We start from the raw sequence: 17,264 nt of genomic DNA, 5'->3' as shown, positions 1-17,264 counted from the left end.
ATATCTGCTCTTTATAAAGGATATAATGCACATATGAGAGGCAGTACGGGTAGGTACTACATTTCCCATGATGCACGAGCAGCCCGCATAGACTTTTGGGTAGCTCCGATGCCCTTTCTGTCCGCCAAGCACTGAATGACTGATTCGGGTTGGGGGACCCCTGGTTTGTATTTCTGTGCACTGTAAAGGTCCGTTTCTTCACAGACTTTGGCAAAATGATGGCAGCAAGGTTCCTCCTTCGCCGTGCGGCTCCCGCTCTCCGGCAGGTTCGGTTTTACGCCGAAGCTACCAGCGCTTCTCCCCAGATGTCCTTCACTTTCGCCTCGCCGAACGAGGTAATGACACTCGGCCTGCTCCACACGCCACCCGACCACTATTTTACATATTTTAAGATGCAAGTCATTAATAATACCTTATTACAATGCTTGCTATATTTACAATTTATTAAATATTGTGTGCCAGTCGCTGCTTTTAGTCCTTAGCTTGCTGCTAGCGAACAGTTGCAGGACTTCGTTGTATTGGTTAGCCGTTAGCTTGTGCTACTGCTAAAGTTGAGCCCTGTGTGTAGTGTAATGTTGTCTACACTGAGTTTTCATTTTGAATTAGCTAGTTTTGCTGAACGTTTACTTCTGTTTCAGGCTCCAGTTAGTCTCACGAAATTTCATTATACGGTTAAACGGTTAATCTAGGTTAGCTAGTTAGCTTAGCTAGCTAGCTCTTAAGCTTCTAAGCTGTCATGCCAGCGCTCCGCTTCACCTTGACTTGCAGTAGGAGTTCAGGATAAAGTTAACATTACCTTTCAATGGTTGGTTAAAGAGAACATATACAAAAAGAAGACAGGCGATTAAGTTGCCCGTTTTTCCTTGAATTCCCTTTAAGTTTTGCAAATAATTTAGGTACTTAAGCTTTTGACCCTCATGCACGTCCTTTTTTAGTGTAAACCCTAACAGTATGTCTGTGCTCTCTGCAGGTATTCTTCAAGGAGGCCAGTGTAAGACAGGTTGATGTCCCCACACTGACCGGTGCTTTTGGTATCCTTCCAGCCCACGTCCCCACACTGCAAGTGCTGCGGCCTGGTGTGGTCACCGTCTTCAGTGAGGATGGATCTTCAGCCAAGTATTTTGGTGAGGTTTTGTCCCGCTGTAGATGTATGTTTTGATCAATTCTCGATTCATCTCCATGAATCGAGTGCACAAGCGTCCATTCTGTTTGTCAAATGACAAAGTGGAGTGGGAAAAGTCTTGTCTATACACTGTGAAGAAATCAAATAAGTCTAACAAAGATACATTCCATTAAATAGGGTAGCAAAAGCCAGACGCAAACACTTTTAACTTTACACATGACCCAGAAGTCTAAGCGCTTTAGATGGTGTGTGTGTGTGTGTGCTTTACACACCTGTAGTAGTATGTTTAATGGAGCGCAACAATAACATTTATCAAATGACAAAGAAAAGCTTAGGGGTTGTCTCTTGGTCGAATGACAAAACAGAACACTGGGTTTCAAGAAGTATTGTAAATATTACAGCTAACAAACCTTTTTTTTGGTTTACTAAGGTTGAAGCGAGTTCATTTTCAGTTATTTCCTTTTTTGTGCAGTTTAAAGAACCATCAAAGCCCTTCAGCTTATATGTTGCAGAGTGTTCTGCAGGTTTTTTCCTTGTCTTTTTTTTAGAGGCCCTGTCTTGCTGTAGCTGCAGAACTTCCATTCATTGTACCAAGCTGAACAGCTCCAACAGTCCTGAATGCATTCAGAAAGGACAAAATGGTGGTGATGACTTCCTCTCCTTGGAGCTTGTGAAATTTGCGTTATAAAAGTTTTTAAAAAAATCTGCACAGTTCAGTTATTGTTGTAAACAGTCATTTGGAGTGGGTTGATGCAAAATGGTGCAATACAGAAACATACTCATTTCTTCGTTATGGTGGTGATGGGAACCAGGGGACATGATCTCCAACACAAATATGACCATTTAATTTATTATCCAAAACAGCTCGGGAACCTACATGTCTTCTGAACTTTTTGTGTATGATGTTGATAATGGTACAATAGTGGTGAATCTTTAGGGACTATTTTGCTTTACAACACCTTCCATGTACCTCTCAGTCATGAATAGATAACAAAAAAGGTAATAGGGCAAAACTTTATCTTAAAACTGTCATATAAGCCGTGTCTCCGGTATTATTCCTAACCATTTCATGTAATTTCTGTCATGTAGCTTTTAAAGACATTAAATGCTTCAGATTTTGACTTCTGTCCCCACAATTATGAAGAAATGTGAGTCTGTAGAATTGAGCATTTCACACCAAACCACTTTGCATGACCGTTTACATCTTTAATTATGCAGGATTTTTAAGGCATTGATGGAAGTGCCCTTCATGTTGTGCACATTTTACGTCCTTAACAATTGACCAGTGAAACAGTGACATGAATTTTGCTGTTGTTTGTTACTGATGGAGGTGAGATGCCACCAACTCTGTTATTTAGTTTTGACATTAAGGTCTGATGTTTGAGGGAATGTATCTTAAGGTTTTGTTGAGTGTTTTATAATGTAATGGAAAGTTCACAAATACTACTACTAACAGTAAATTAGACTACTTTTCGCTTTCCATGTCATGCAAAACGGACTTGCCTGCGCTGTAATGTGAATTAGAGCGTAAAATATGAGTTCTGAGATTGACACTTTGTGAAAACACACCATTAATGAGTTTTGTCAACTTGATGAGGCATATCGTGCAGTCTTAAGTTTACGACATGCCCACTATGTTTAGTTTAGTTACTGAACTTGTCATAACACAGGGGTAAGCTTGTATATGAGCAGAAATAAGCTGTTGACGTTTTTAATTGCATGGTATGAGTCTGCGTCGCAAGATATTTTAAGATAGGCTGATGGCTGTGATAGCATTATGAATAAGTTGAATTTAATTGCTTCATCAAAACCTCACTTGCACAGGCAGGTCCACATGGATTTTTAAAGTGTTTGCCAATTCAACTGGAATCATATCATTATTTGCTTTTCCATTTGTGATGAGAGATGTGTGACCCTTCCATAAACCTGTGGTGTTTTGTATTACAGTGAGCAGTGGTTCAGTCACCGTCAATGCTGACTCTTCAGTGCAGCTGCTTGCTGAGGAGGCTTTTCCTTTGGAAAGCTTGGACCTTGCAGTAAGAAAATAATAATGTTGTATGACTAATTATTTACATTTGTTAAGTGGTACAAGGGAAAATGAGGGAAAAAGCCTTGCCTGTGTTTTTCCACATCTGCACTTGAACATCCATCACCATGTTATTTTATGTAACTGGCTATTGTTGAGATCTGTTATTTACTGAAGAACAGCATGAGAAGTTGTAGTTTTACAAACAAGTTTGTAACGTCAGTTAGTAGGATTTCTAGGACATGTTTGACACCAATGTCCTTGTAGGGAATCAAGTAGGGAGGGAAAAATCTTCTTTACATTTTGAATGCACCTCTGTATTCATGAGACAAGGATCTCAAGCTTTATTAGCAAACTAACATTACCTTTAATCTTGTGTTAGAGCAGAGAAACTCCTGACAAATGGCAGACAGGTCTAGAATTGATTAGGGGTTCATAATGATATCGTAATCATATCTTATAAATTATCAGCATCAGACAGATGTTTAGATTTGCCTGAAATTTCAAACCAACATTTGTTGACAGTATGTATTGAACTCCAGAGGAGTGTAATGTTTAGATTCTTATGTTTACTTCTAGGGATGCATTGATACCAGTTTTTTCTGATGAGTAAATATTTTTTAGGACTCGCCAATACAGCGCCTGATACTATTCTGAGTAACCTACTTAAATACCCCACTAGTTGCTGGTGTAAGTGAGTGCAATGTACCTTAAAAATTAAATCACAAATCTAGCTGATTTTAAACAATGTGTATTAGCTAGCTATTCATTAGTTACCTTGGATCGAGTCTCTTTCAACAACAGTCTCTGTAGCACAGCAACAGCAGGAATCACATCCAAAGAGCTCATGTTTTGAGTTTCATGCCTTGTTGGGAGTATTCTGTTTGGCTGGTTAAGCTGTAGCTGAATGTCCTCTAAAGCCATACACTGACTGTGATTTTAGAAATCGTGGTTTTGGTTACTCACAATTTAAATTTGTATAGACCATTGTGTACAGACAAAGCTTAAGATTTATATGTGAAATAGCCTCTACAGACAGCTCTGTCTAAGGACAGTTTCAAATAAAGCTGTTTCATTCAAAACAGCATGCTGCGCATCTGAGTGTTTGTTAGAGGGATTTTGTTAGGAAATGTTGACTTTTTTTTTTTATCTCCATTTAGTTGACCTGCGTGTCTCCACCCATATTGGGGAAGCAGTTGTGATTGCGTTCGTTTTGTATGTGTGCGTTTATAAGCTCGGCTTACATCACAGCTGGTATTAGGTTGTTGGTAACGGTGAATTTTTATGAGTACGAGTTCGAGTAAATGAGCACGATATTGTACCGATACCTGATATCAGTCATGATATCAGTGTATCCCTATTTATTTCTATCCCTGTAGGAATAAATATTCTATTATTTAGTGCTTAGATGCAGTCCTAATGTCTGCATTTTATAAATGTTTATGTAACTGCACTGGCTTCAGCAGATATGTACATGAAAAATATTGAATATATATCCACCAGCCCGCAAGTCCCATATCGGTGCTTGTATAGATGTGTTTGTACTCTTCTAAGGTAGCTGAGTGGAGTTTGCAGAATCTGTTCTTTGGGATTCTCAGACCATATAAAAAAGCAGTATCATTTAGTGGCATTATCAAAGACGTCTGAAGTCATGTCATCATTTTACGTTGAGCCCATGTCCATGTCTCTGGGACTAAGCTGGTTTTCTTTATGACATTAATGAGTGGCGGTTTGCTGTGAACTGAAATGTTCTAATGCCAGTACGTTTTGCCAACCGGTTTGAGAACCACTGCTCTAAATTATGAGTTCGTTGAGGAGCTGGAATGCAACCATTGCTACGTGCACGCTAACACTGCCTTGCACACCATATGACTGGCAACCTCATCGAAATGCCCCATGCACGCCAGCAAGTTTGGTCAAATATTCTAGTTAAGAGGTTTTGGTGGTTTCAGGCTGTAGTTTGAGTAGCTCTGATATATAATAGTGTTGAAGTTTAATAGTAGACTTGCACTTATGTGATGACATTTCAGTGTGCAGGAGCAGAAGCTTCCTTGAAGCTTGTATGTAGCATTTGTATTGTGACTTCTAAACAGCCTTATAATTCAGAGGACCCTCATGGTGTGACGTGACAATTTTCAATTTTTGTAAATGGCATTAATTTCTGTTATAGAAACTGGATCTAATCTAATCTTTCTTTAATATGGGCATAATGCCGATTGCAGAATGACACATGACTTCAGAGGTCTTGGCAGAATCCAATTAGTCCTTGCCAACATTTTAATATTTTATTTGTGATTTCTGCTTTTTAAATCTCCAAAAAAATGTGAACCCACCCCCCCTTCCAATTAAATGCCTCCCCTACATAAATGTATGCTATTCAATATAACCATGCATAGACACATACTCATTCTAAATGGACCTCTTTATGCCTTCAGAGGAGGCTTTTTCCACTAGAGTGCAGTGCACTGTCAAGTTCACTCCATAGAAATGGATGACTTTCTATTCTTCCTAGTGATAGCAGGGCTTGGGGGCCTGTGCGGTTAATAAGGAAGGAAAGGTCAGTCCCTGTTGAAGTGGAGCAGATGTGTCAAATCCCCACTGGGAGACCTTTAACTCCCAGCAATGTTTGGCCTTTACAGCTGTGTAATCGCCACCATAACAAATGTCTCTCACAGGAAAGAGGCCATGTTAATTTGCTCTAGTATTGGAGAGGTGTCGTCACCCCCACACAAGTGCTACTGTTTTTTAACATTTTGTGCTTGACCTCGAGTGTACGTGTTTATGTAAAAGAGCAGTTGTGTCCATGATTGCAAAGTAATGTGCAGGATGTTACTTATTCACACGTGAAATCTGAGGGCAATGAGGAAAGGTCAGGTTTATCTGTTGCACTGGCGCAGCAAGGAAAAAATGACGAAGATTTAAGCAGGTTCTGGACTAGACCAGTGGAAACCAAACATCTGTCTTACGAAATGATTTCTCCTGCAGACGGCTAAAGCTAACCTGGAGAAGGCCCAGTCAGAGTTGGTCAGCGCTTCAGATGAGGTGTCCAGGGCAGAGGTTCAGATCAGCATAGAAGCCAACGAAGCCATCGTCAAAGCTCTGGAATAATGCTGTCGCCTGCTTAGTGGTATGTATCCCAGAATTACACTCAAAGAATAGTTTCATTTTTAATGCATTTCCATCATGTGGACGCTGGACTAGAGAAAGTAAATAGGAAAACAGATTGTGTAATAGTGAATAACGGTAAAATAGTATTGAGAATTTTTTAAGAACAGGCAGTGGGAACCCTCAGGGCCTTCAGGCCTTTAGTGTACATCCAATGATTTCTGTAAAATAAAAAAAAGTCATTTTTAGGTTATTTTTATTCAATAGAATTATCATGCATGTTGTATTGAAACTCTGCATGTCCAAAGGCAGGTGTAGCTGGAGGTTTACATTCCAAACAAGCAGGAGCTCCCTTGATTCTACTTTGTTTAATCAATTGCTCTCAGCTGTCAAACACTTGATCATGTGATCTCCTGCTTTGTTGGAATGAAAACCTGCAACTATACTTGCCCTTTGTGGATAAACCGAACAACCCTGGCCTGATATGTCAAATTAACCACTGTTGTAAATAGGAATTGAAAGTAGAATCACTCGCTCATGTTTTGATTTACAGTGGGTCGACCAATTTTGTATGGAACATAACTCTAGGCCTTCTGGAAGTTCTAGATATGTCACTGACTGAGTGGTTGCCTGATCAATGTGTTTGTCAGTTGTTAGAAATGGAAAACAGTGGTAGCTCTATGCCGGTGCTCTTAACTGAAAGAATCTCTGTAATCTGCTACATACTAGGTAAAATATGTTAATGTCCATTACAAGCAGTCATTTAAAACATAGAATGTTTTTACAAGCTTCAAATATCTGTTTAAGATAGAAGAGCCAAAATTGTTTGTGAATTGCTGTTTTTTAGCACTATCACACTACTAGAATTCTATAGGGGTGCTAGCAGAAGTTAGCACTGTCCTATAGATGTTTTTCTTTGCTTGTGACCATGTTTTGGCATTTATAGCCTGAACTGAAAGCCTAGCTCTGTAGTAACGGTTCACCACTGAATAAAGGAAGTGATAATGTGAACAGTGTAGCGCTATTCTGTGTAGAATTAACCACAGCAAATACCTGTTTGTCTCCAGGTTGGAATTCGTTTTGTTTGGGGGGAAAAAAGGTCTCCATGTTTGCTGGTTCCCCATCCCGAGTGAAGTCAGTAACCGCTTGTCGTATGGATTACTTTGTACAGTGGACAAACATACCAATAAATTTATTTGGAATTAACTGTTTTGTTGCATTTTTCATTTCTGTGTTTGATATGAGGCATTTCTGTGTGTTTCATTGTGCCTTTTCAGATTTTAGTGTCAGCCAGATTAGTGACTGCAGTACCACATAGTGCCAGAAGAGGGCAGTAGGGTTCTGTGGAAATCCAGTCAAATTAGGCGTAGTTCTTTTTCATGGTTTGTTTAATGAAAACAAGATTATCTCTGTGTCCTTTTCTTAAAAAAATATCAGAACATGATGCAGGTATAGGTGTCAGGTTGTACACCGAGTTTACCTTGTTGCATTTCCAGTTTTAAATGAGCAACCATGGTACTCCAGAGTTTTTCTTGCCTTTGCCAATCATACTGACCTCAGACTGCCATGGCAGTGCCAATGGGTAGTGCCCACTGAAGCAGGGTTCCATATGAAAGTGTGGGATTTTCTTAAGTGCAGGTTAACTGCAGAGCTGTGATCATGTGCTGACTGGAGTTCCAGAAGACAAAACCACAAGCTCTTTTACAAGCGTTGGCGGGCTTTCACAGCAGCATGATCGAGCTTGCTCTTGTTCCTCACACACTGAACTGGCAAGGAGTACCAATACAACAAGGTCTCATCATGAGATCCAAATATACTGTAACTAAAACCCACTTACCTTTGTGAAAACAATACTTAATACTTGCAAGCTTTATGAGGCCTGCCCTTAATAGGTAGTTGCAAGGCCTTGTACCTTGTGATTAAAGTTGTATGTGTTTAAACATAGTAATAGAATAATATGAAAGCACTTTGAGTTATGTGAGAGAGCTCTGTAGATGGTATTCTAGCACTTTATTAAGCTGTAATGAAATTTGCTGTCAAACAGAAACAAAATGGCATTTTAAGTAGACTGCTTTCATATAGGAACCACAGCTTGGAGAGGTACATTGGATTGGCATATCATCACATTTTTCCATTTTTGTCTGAAAGGAATACTCCATGCAAAAAACATCCATAATTTAATGTGGATTCTTTTCTGTGCTGCAAGTTCAGGGGAAATTAGCCATCACTGATGAGGAGGAGCTCTGTAGTTGACCAGAAAATGAACTGAGCTAGCCAGTACATGACTAGGATAAACAATTGAATATTACTCTTGGAAAAATGGGTGGGGGCCTTCTACTTCTTTGCAAAACATAAAGCATTGTTGTGTAATTTTCAACTGTTTTTTGCCTTTAGGAAATATTAAGTCATGGATTTTGAGTGGGATGTTTCTTTGAGACAGGACAGATGGCTAAACTAGGAGTTTCTACAGTTCTTTTTCAGTATTTTGTAAAAGGATCAGCATTGCTTCTGTAAAAAGCTGCTAAATATTGACCAAGATCTTAAGTATGTGGCCTTGAAGGACAAGCCACGGTCTGGGTGCAGTGTTGCCGTTTTTTGCTCGCAGTGTGTTAGGATGCAGGCTGTAGACTCTCAGCTATCTGTGAGATACTACACACAGGCTGGGACTGAGAGTTGAGAACTCATTGCTGCCTAGCCTTCTGTTTGGAGGTTGCTCTTTCACGTTGTAGGGGGCTCTACACTAAAGCTCCCAGCCAGCTGTCGTAATCACAAGTTCATCTTTCTACATCCCTGCAAAAGAGTGGTGCTGCCCATGAGTTTAGCCCCAGACCTAATCCAACACACATGACCTAGCTAAAGAACCTACCAAACACATACTAGCATAAGCAATTTCTGTGGTGTCAATCAATACTCTCTGCTACCACTGAACTATAGGTTAAAACATTTAACCACTAATGTAATTCTTACATCAGTTGTCGAACGAAATCATAAAAAAAAAAACTGATTCTTCTTTTATTCAGCATAAAATGGATTCCAGACGCATGTTCTCTGCTAGAAAACAGCATATGTTGTATTCTGATGCTGGTATGCTGGGGTGAACAGCTAAACCAGACCAACATAAAATGCTTGCTGGTTTGTGCTTTTTTTCCCAGCAGGGTTTTTGACCCTTTCAACCAGAGAAAATGAGTCAAACTGAGTCAAACAGTCATACCGGCCATCTAGATGGCCAGAACGCTACCTTTCTAAATTTAACTTAGATCTTGTCCTCTTTTGATGAGTAATTTCTGTCATTTGAGTAACACCTTCTCACCATTGTAATGAAGATGTGAAGATAAGACAAGGTGTGAAGTTTTTGTAATAGGATATTCAGCTTCCTAGCATAACGTCAGCTATCTGCCTTCCTTCTGCATTCACAGCTAACATTTCAAAACAGCTAACCATCCAAAAATCCACCCCAAAGTAGTTGTAGTATCTTGTAAGTTCACCAGACCTTCAAGTTACATCATCAGAAGAGGGTTTTTCCATATATTTTACATATACATTTTTCATTTTGGCCCTAGTGTCCTTTCAAATGGTGCAGAGCTAAATCTATATTAGTCCATGGTATGTATATTAAGTGCACTATAAACCAGAATGTTCACATCCCATGTGTATCCTCTCCCGGAGACATGGCACATTCTGACCAGTACAGTCATCACAATTTGTCCTTGCAGATGCTATGGTTTGCTCTGTGTGTATATCAGGATTCGGGTAGGGAAATGTGAATCACAACACTGCCCTGTCTGTGTGTCACTTGCAGCAAGGTGCAGCACCAAAAATAGAAACTGGGGCAAGTGTTTCGGAGAAACCTGCAACTATGCCAACCACATCCAGACAGAGCTTGATCAGCTTTGTCCTCTGAGTAGATGCACAAAGCTGTCTTCAGGTGTGCATGTGTCCTTAAATAGACCTGTCCCCATAAATATTCTACCCTTGTTTCTTAGATAGGATGCTTTGAGTTCCCTAAAACCACATCTAGACAGTTTTCTAAGCTTTAATGAAACCAGCCTTTAGACAGAGGCCAGCAGTTCTTGGTTTATGCAAATTAACCATAAGCTGAATTATAATTCAGGTAAGTCCCAAGGGTGTGCTCAATTGTATTATAATCTTGATGCTTATATTCTAGTTGTAATATGAATCAGTGAGACCACAGAAATTTGAATAATGATGTCGCCATTAAAAGAACATTAGAACGTTTTTGACCTTTCAGCAACTCCCCATTGGCTTCTATTATAAGTGTGCTTTGAGTCAGCGGTTTTCTGTTCTTTTAATAAGTACAGGAAAACTGAACTGTGCTGCTTCGGTAACATACAGTCTAATACTATGGTCATTTCATAAAGAATAGAAAATCACAAATACACTTATAAGAGAAGTTCATGGGCAGTGGTTTGAGCATCTGCTCACTGGCTTTACAGGAGAAGGCAACTTTCTGTGATTTTAGTGATTTAATGCAAGTCTTTTTGGAGGATTTTTATTGGTCCACTCATCATGAAATTTCAGTGTAAAAAAAAGCTGCTGTATGATGCAGATGATGCAGAAAACTAAAAATCTACAGCGACAATAAGTGAGTGCTTCTTCACTTCTTCATCATTTCAACAGATTTAAAAGAGTAAGCTTTACTCCACAAAGCGAATTTGAGGGTATATATGCTTAAGTCCTGAGCATGCTTGTGCTATGGTTTAGCTATTGGGCCTCACGCTCTCCCTCAGGCAGCTATCAATGAAGTTTGTGGCCGTCCTGCATTCCAGAGAGCAAAGTGTCACATTCCAGCTGGGTGAGGCGGGTAGATCAGTGGAGGTGGTAGTGAGTGGGTGAGGCTGTGGGCATGGAGGTCTGTGCCAGAGCAAAGTCCACCCACCATTCACCGCAGCACAGTCACACAGCCACAGATCATGTTCCATGTACTGTTGCACTTGAAGGAGAATTTTTTCAAAATTTCTGTATAATTCAAATGGTGAGGTGTAAACAAGTCACGCAGAGTGGTTTGATGTGCGGTGGTTTATTGTAAAGAGACATGCCAAGTCAGATTTTTTTACAGTGGTGGTGATAGGAACCAGGGGTCTACAATAGCCACTTTACTTACTATGATGGGAACTTGAGTGTGTCCTCTGAGTTTTTATATACTGGTAGTGGTAAAATACTGGAAACTATTTTGCTTTTCAATGCTCTGTACATACCTCTCTGCACTAAATGTTTTCTAAAAAAAATACATTTTTAGGCCAAAGCTCAACGGCTGGTTCCTATCACTACCATTGTGAACAATTCTGACTTTGCAACTTTGCATCAAACTTTTATCAAAAAACTAAGATGACTTTGCATCTCAACCATTTAATTGCACAGCAATTTGGAAAAATCAGTGGAATTCCCCTTTGACTTGATGGTAGTAACATCTCCAAATCAACAGTGAAGAAAACAGATGAAAAACAGCAAAAGAGGGCACCAACACGCCCAAACCCACACTGTAAAAGGAGCCATACAAACAGAAGGAAACCTGAGGCAAATTCCCACATCTGAGAAGGTTAAGGTCATCATAATACAGATATGCCACTTTCCTTTTGCAAGGTGTGTTATATCATGTGTCAAAACAATGTAGGGCTTGGTGGAATTTAGGGCTAATATGGGTTATATTACTAATCTGGTAATCTACAGGTTATTTTGATTGATTATTTTGACGATTGATCAAATAATAAAAGTTTTTAAAGGGCCCATACCCTACTTTAATCTTATGTTTTATATTTTTCTTGACATTTGTGTGGTTTTATGTATCAAACAGTCCTCTCTTTATCCCAGGCTGTTTTGTTAAAGTACCCTTGTATTGTGCCTCATTCATACAGCACTCACAGCTGATTCTCCTCCTTATAACTTCAGAGTGAAAGGACAGAGCTAAACTACAGCTACTGGACAAATGTAAAAGTGTTAGGTTTGGTGACGTCACAAGAAAGAGAAATGTAAGCTGTTTTTGCAGCTTAGCTTCGATAAATGGACTGTACATACCACATCAAAATATTTTATTCCAAAAAAGTGAGGAAAATTCAGTTTTTTATGATGGAGGCCCTTTAAACAAAAGGCCGACTTATGTTGAACAATAACAAACCATGCCTAGCCTTTCAAAGTTTCCGGGAAAGTATCTTTAAATAGACTTAAATGTAAGATAAAGTAGATAAAAAAAGACATTTTAAAATATGTATTATCATTATGCAAACTAACCACAGCCGACTCATCAAGCTGACTTTTAATTGAGTGATTCCTAAGAGTATCTCAGTGTGTAGGTTGACTGCAGGGTCAGGGACTGTTGATGCCGCCCCATTGCAACATGCCTTTGTTTTATGACGAAGGCTAAATTTTCCAGGCAGACTTACACGCTCCCTCTTTCCTTCCCTCCAGCGCTGGGAGCCACGTGAGCCGTCCATCTGGAGGATGGCACTGATTTTCCCTTGAGCGCCGCTCTCTTTTTCCCCACCGCTTGCATTTTTTCCTCTGGACCTAACCAAGCTTTTTTCAGCCCCTGCAGCATGAGCACTATCACAGTGCGCAGCTGTATTGCAGCATGGAAAACTCGATTAAAGGAACTTGTTCGCTACATAATGGTGCCTCTAAAAAAAGCACACTCACGTGCCCTCAGAGCAGCACCCAGTTCACTGTCCTTTTCCGGCTCCTTTTTTAACAACACGCAACTACATTAACCTGTAAAGGGTGCACTGAAAAAGCAACATGCTGAATTTACCTCATTCAGTTGTTCTGTATGAGGGGAACACAGTGCTGTGAAAAAGTTTTGGCCCCCTCCTGATGCTGCTCCTATATGAATGGTCACTTTCGCCTGGTCTGTTTCTTACCGAGGAGTCATGAGCTCTAACCTTAGCTGAGGCTAAAGAGACCACCAAGATTCACCATTGTTCCTAGAGTTCTCAGTTTGTAGGTAATGCCTTTCACTGAGGGCTGGTGATGTCCTAGAAACTTTTACCAGACTTATGTAAGGTCCACTTTTGGATTTTTGACCATGGCCTGGTGTGCACACAAAAGCTTTGTGGTGACTACATCACTCTGATCATAAACATTGATACGAATTAAGTTTATGCTGCGTTCAAGCCTGACTTAGCTCACATGTTGGATGTCTTTTCTCCTTGAATAAATGAATTAATAACTTTTACAAATTCTCATTGTCTAATATAATGAAGGGGACAGACTTTTTCACGGTACTGCATATTACATTAAGTTACTTACTTTTGGCAAAAATGGTGTATTTATATGGAAATCATGTACACAATTGTATCAGATAAACTCAATGCTTTGTTTTTTTTCAGTGTCACTCACCAGTATTAGAATCTCAATGCCATTTATTAAGAGGATTTAAGTGGGAACCGAATAGCTTTCGTATGAGTCACTTTCCCTGTCTCTCCCACTGTTGTAACCCAAACTAAAAGCTGAGAGTTGCGCTGCTTTCCTAATCACATGTCTCTGTGCGCCGAAGCTCTTGGAAAATATGCCATCAGGCTAATTTCCATCCTGAGCAACCCAGGCAGACATGCTTAGCTCTTTTTACACGCTCGTACTGGTTCGTACAAGACCGGGATTCCACTGCAGGCCCTCATTGCCTGCATTCAAATGAGTGACACCTTCCAGTTCAGATCTGGCATACAAGTGTGGTGCTCAGCCAAGGCTATCGATCAAACTCCGCGGCCATGGCTGGTATTACGTTCATGTAGGTGTAGCTGGGGGAAGGTTGCAGGAATAAACCTTGGTGACCGGCTGCTGACATTTGTGGAGCACTCAGTGACGGCAAAGCATGATGACGTCTGAACTGATAAGCTGCGTCCTTTTTTTGTTACAGTGAAGGGTGCACCCTCAAGCCATGGGTCACCCAAAGGACAATGGGCTGATTTATATGCAGACCACCATGACGGCTTGTCCTTCTCAAATTTATACTGTGACTACCCTACAGGGGAACGTTCCAGAGGCATCTCAGTGTAGCCAGAGCCCGTGCCAAAGCCTTAAAGACTTCCTATGCTGACGGACAGAGGGAATGCCATTCTTTGCTGATAGACGAATGGGGTGTCAGGACGAGAACCACTTGTAGTTTAAAGAGTACCTTGTAAGAGACTGGCCTTAACTGACCTGTCCCTGCTCTGCCCACAAATGCATTCTTAAATAGTAGCTATTGGGGCTGGACCAACTTTACAAAAATCCCATTCAACTTAATGAGAAATTGTAGTAATTTCTCTTTAGAGTTGCTAGCGTGAGTCCATGATTGAGGCCATTTGCGTTCCCAAATATGGATGTAAAGGTGAAAGATGTTTTCAACATAGCTACAGGTTTCTTCACAAAAATCAACTAAAAACATTACATAAACTTACATACAGCATTTAGAAAACAGTTTTTTTGCATGTCCAGCCCACAATAACTTTAAGTACAAGCATTAAAATATACTATATGTCCAAACGTTTGTGGTCATCCCTTCTTGTTAGTGAATTCAGATGCATTAAGGTTTACCCACTGCTGACACTGGAGTTCAAATGCACACTGAATTAAATACACTTGTATAGCCTCCATAGAAATGCACTGACAATAGAGCAGCACACTCTGTAGCAGCTGTACATGAGCCTAAGGTCAACATGCCCAATGTCAAGTGTCAGCTAGAGGAGTGCAAAGCCACTCAGCATTTGTCTGTAGAGCTGTGGAGCAGTAAAACTGCATTCTCTGGAGTGATGAAGCTCCATCCAATACCTTTGGGATGAGTTGGAGTGACCTAGAACTAATCATTCAATATCAGTACCTGACCTTACTGATGCTCTTATGACAGAATGCAATCAAATCCTCTCAGCAATGTCCCAATATCTAGTGAAGAGCTTTCCCAGAATAACATGAGGCTGTTACTGCAGTAAAGGGGGTCAAACATTAGCACAAGCTAACGTTCCAGCATTAACTGCATTCACTGACTAGCTAAAGTATGAGATTTCTACATAAATGGATTGCAAAAGTCAACCATCCATCAGTGTCAACTGTTAAATGTGAGACAAATTTACAGGTTTACGTCACCTACTTTGAGCGGAAGAGATGCTGTGCTGTGAGCGGGAGTTTGGACATTCAGCAGCGGGCAGTGAAAAAGGTGAGTTGGAAAGTAATGACCAATTTTCTTCAAATAGTCCTAAGATATTTTGGTCAAACTTGAAAGCTATTTTTCAGAATCTTAGAACAGAGTTTTCCTCAGTGTGTGCAAAATAACAGGTTTACATTAGCTACAAAAGCTATAGCTAGCACAGGGCTAGCGTTACCTGAACAGGCTTGCTAAAGAGCTAGCCTTAGCTAGCTAGCAAAGTTATCAGCCAAAATTCGCAGGTTTTCTGACCGTGAGTCCATTTGTGCTCAGACTTAAGCAATAAATCCAACCAGTTTCACGTATTTGAGAAGTGAAACTAATATATTCACCAAAGAATTGTGTGACACAAACTACTATTAGGGCCATTGCTAAGCTAGGTTAGCTAAGTTGCAGCCAGTAGTAGATGCCTGGATTTCCCACCTGATAAACGGCAGGTTAGCTGTTGTGTGGAAAACTTCAGCGGTGTCGCTACTTTTATAGAAATCTATTTTAAACTAATTTCAGTTAAAATTAAATGTTTGCTTAACGCGCTGCAAACAAGGCAGTCAGAGCGGAGGGTGTGAGGCTCTACTTGGAGTGATGAAGCGCTATTTAGCTTCTTAATCAAAGTTTCCGTTCCACCTTAAATGGTGCAACATACTGATGTTTATAGGCACCAGAACATAACTGCTGCACCGTTTAAGGTGGAACGTTCTCATAACCAAAAATTGTTAGCTGGGTGCAACCGAATCACGTTTGAGACGTGTTTTAAGGGCAGTGATACGTCACGTTGCTGCCAAGATACAATAGCTCACTGCTAACTGTTAGCATTAGCCATTAGCATCTTTTATCCAGAAAAATCTAGCATGCTGAACTTTTTATAACCAAAATGAAAAGTATTGTATTTGTACACAAACAAGTCTCTTTCTCCAAATTTGCCAGTGCTGGTCTTCTGCTAATTTTTTCCTAACTGCATTGGCACTGAAACACAGGATTATGGGATATGTAAGGCAGCGAAGGGTACATTAGAGCTGTATTCCATTCCAAGGGTCCCTAAACAGTGCTGTTATATTCCCTACACACTTGAGCAGAGGATGTCACTTACAGGAACTGCAGTTAATAAATACCTTCATTCAGAACGTCCTACAGCGGCATAATCAAACATGCATCTGCAAGAGACCTGCAGTGACTAATGGTTAACTTTCCTGCAGTTTACTGCGAAGTGATAAACTGTTGTTCACTGCTCCCTGTGCAGTTTGAAGCTCCCTTCCAATGGAACTTTTTCCCTTCTTATGGTTTGGAGTCATCCTTAAAATGTATGAATATGCTGCAGGCAACTAAAGGGCGATTGGAATGCACCTCTACACTGCCTTCAAAAAACAGCTGAACGGAGGAACCTCATGAGGAAGCGTTTTATACAAATTTGATTCGGACATGACCGGGTGCCTTCCTGCCTCAGGGTAATGTTACTGTATGAGAAGGCAGCATGTATAACGTTTCAGACATGGCCCCTATCTATTCTACAAGTCGCATGTTTAACAGGAAGTTGCATCATCTGAATTTCCTGAAGATTGTGGGAAAAAGAAAAGTTTTCTCATTCTTTTTTTCCGTATGTTCACTGTGATATTGACTGACAACATCATTTACAAAGTACAACTTTGTTACCTGAATTACAGACTGAAAGTACCTTATTTGGAATAAAAAATGAATCTTTAGAAGATCCTTAATGTTCATCAGCATGAATGCTAGTTAACGATATTGCTACACTATAAAACTTGATCCTTACTTAAGCGACTGCCTATGTTTCCATCAACTTTCTGTGCAAATTACAAGCAATAAAATTAAAATATGTTTAACTGAGATTTTTGCTTTTGTTCCCATCAAACTGACTTTTAGTG

At 40.1% G+C, this 17,264-nt stretch overlaps 1 protein-coding gene across 1 annotated transcript; it reads left to right on the top strand.

The window, feature by feature from the left end:
* Positions 1-77: 77 nt before the first annotated feature.
* atp5f1d (ATP synthase F1 subunit delta) lies at positions 78-7,460 on the top strand. The gene is made up of 5 exons (XM_036586876.1): positions 78-335; positions 971-1,124; positions 3,071-3,159; positions 6,135-6,276; positions 7,322-7,460. Exons 1-4 carry the CDS (start codon positions 216-218, stop codon positions 6,255-6,257), a joined length of 486 nt encoding a protein of 161 aa, XP_036442769.1. The 5' UTR covers positions 78-215; the 3' UTR covers positions 6,258-6,276; positions 7,322-7,460.
* Positions 7,461-17,264: the final 9,804 nt, after the last annotated feature.

The sequence above is a fragment of the Colossoma macropomum genome, unplaced genomic scaffold (genome assembly GCF_904425465.1).
Source record: "Colossoma macropomum unplaced genomic scaffold, Colossoma_macropomum, whole genome shotgun sequence".
Taxonomy (NCBI): domain Eukaryota; kingdom Metazoa; phylum Chordata; class Actinopteri; order Characiformes; family Serrasalmidae; genus Colossoma; species Colossoma macropomum.
This window is presented reverse-complemented; position numbering and strand designations above follow the sequence as displayed.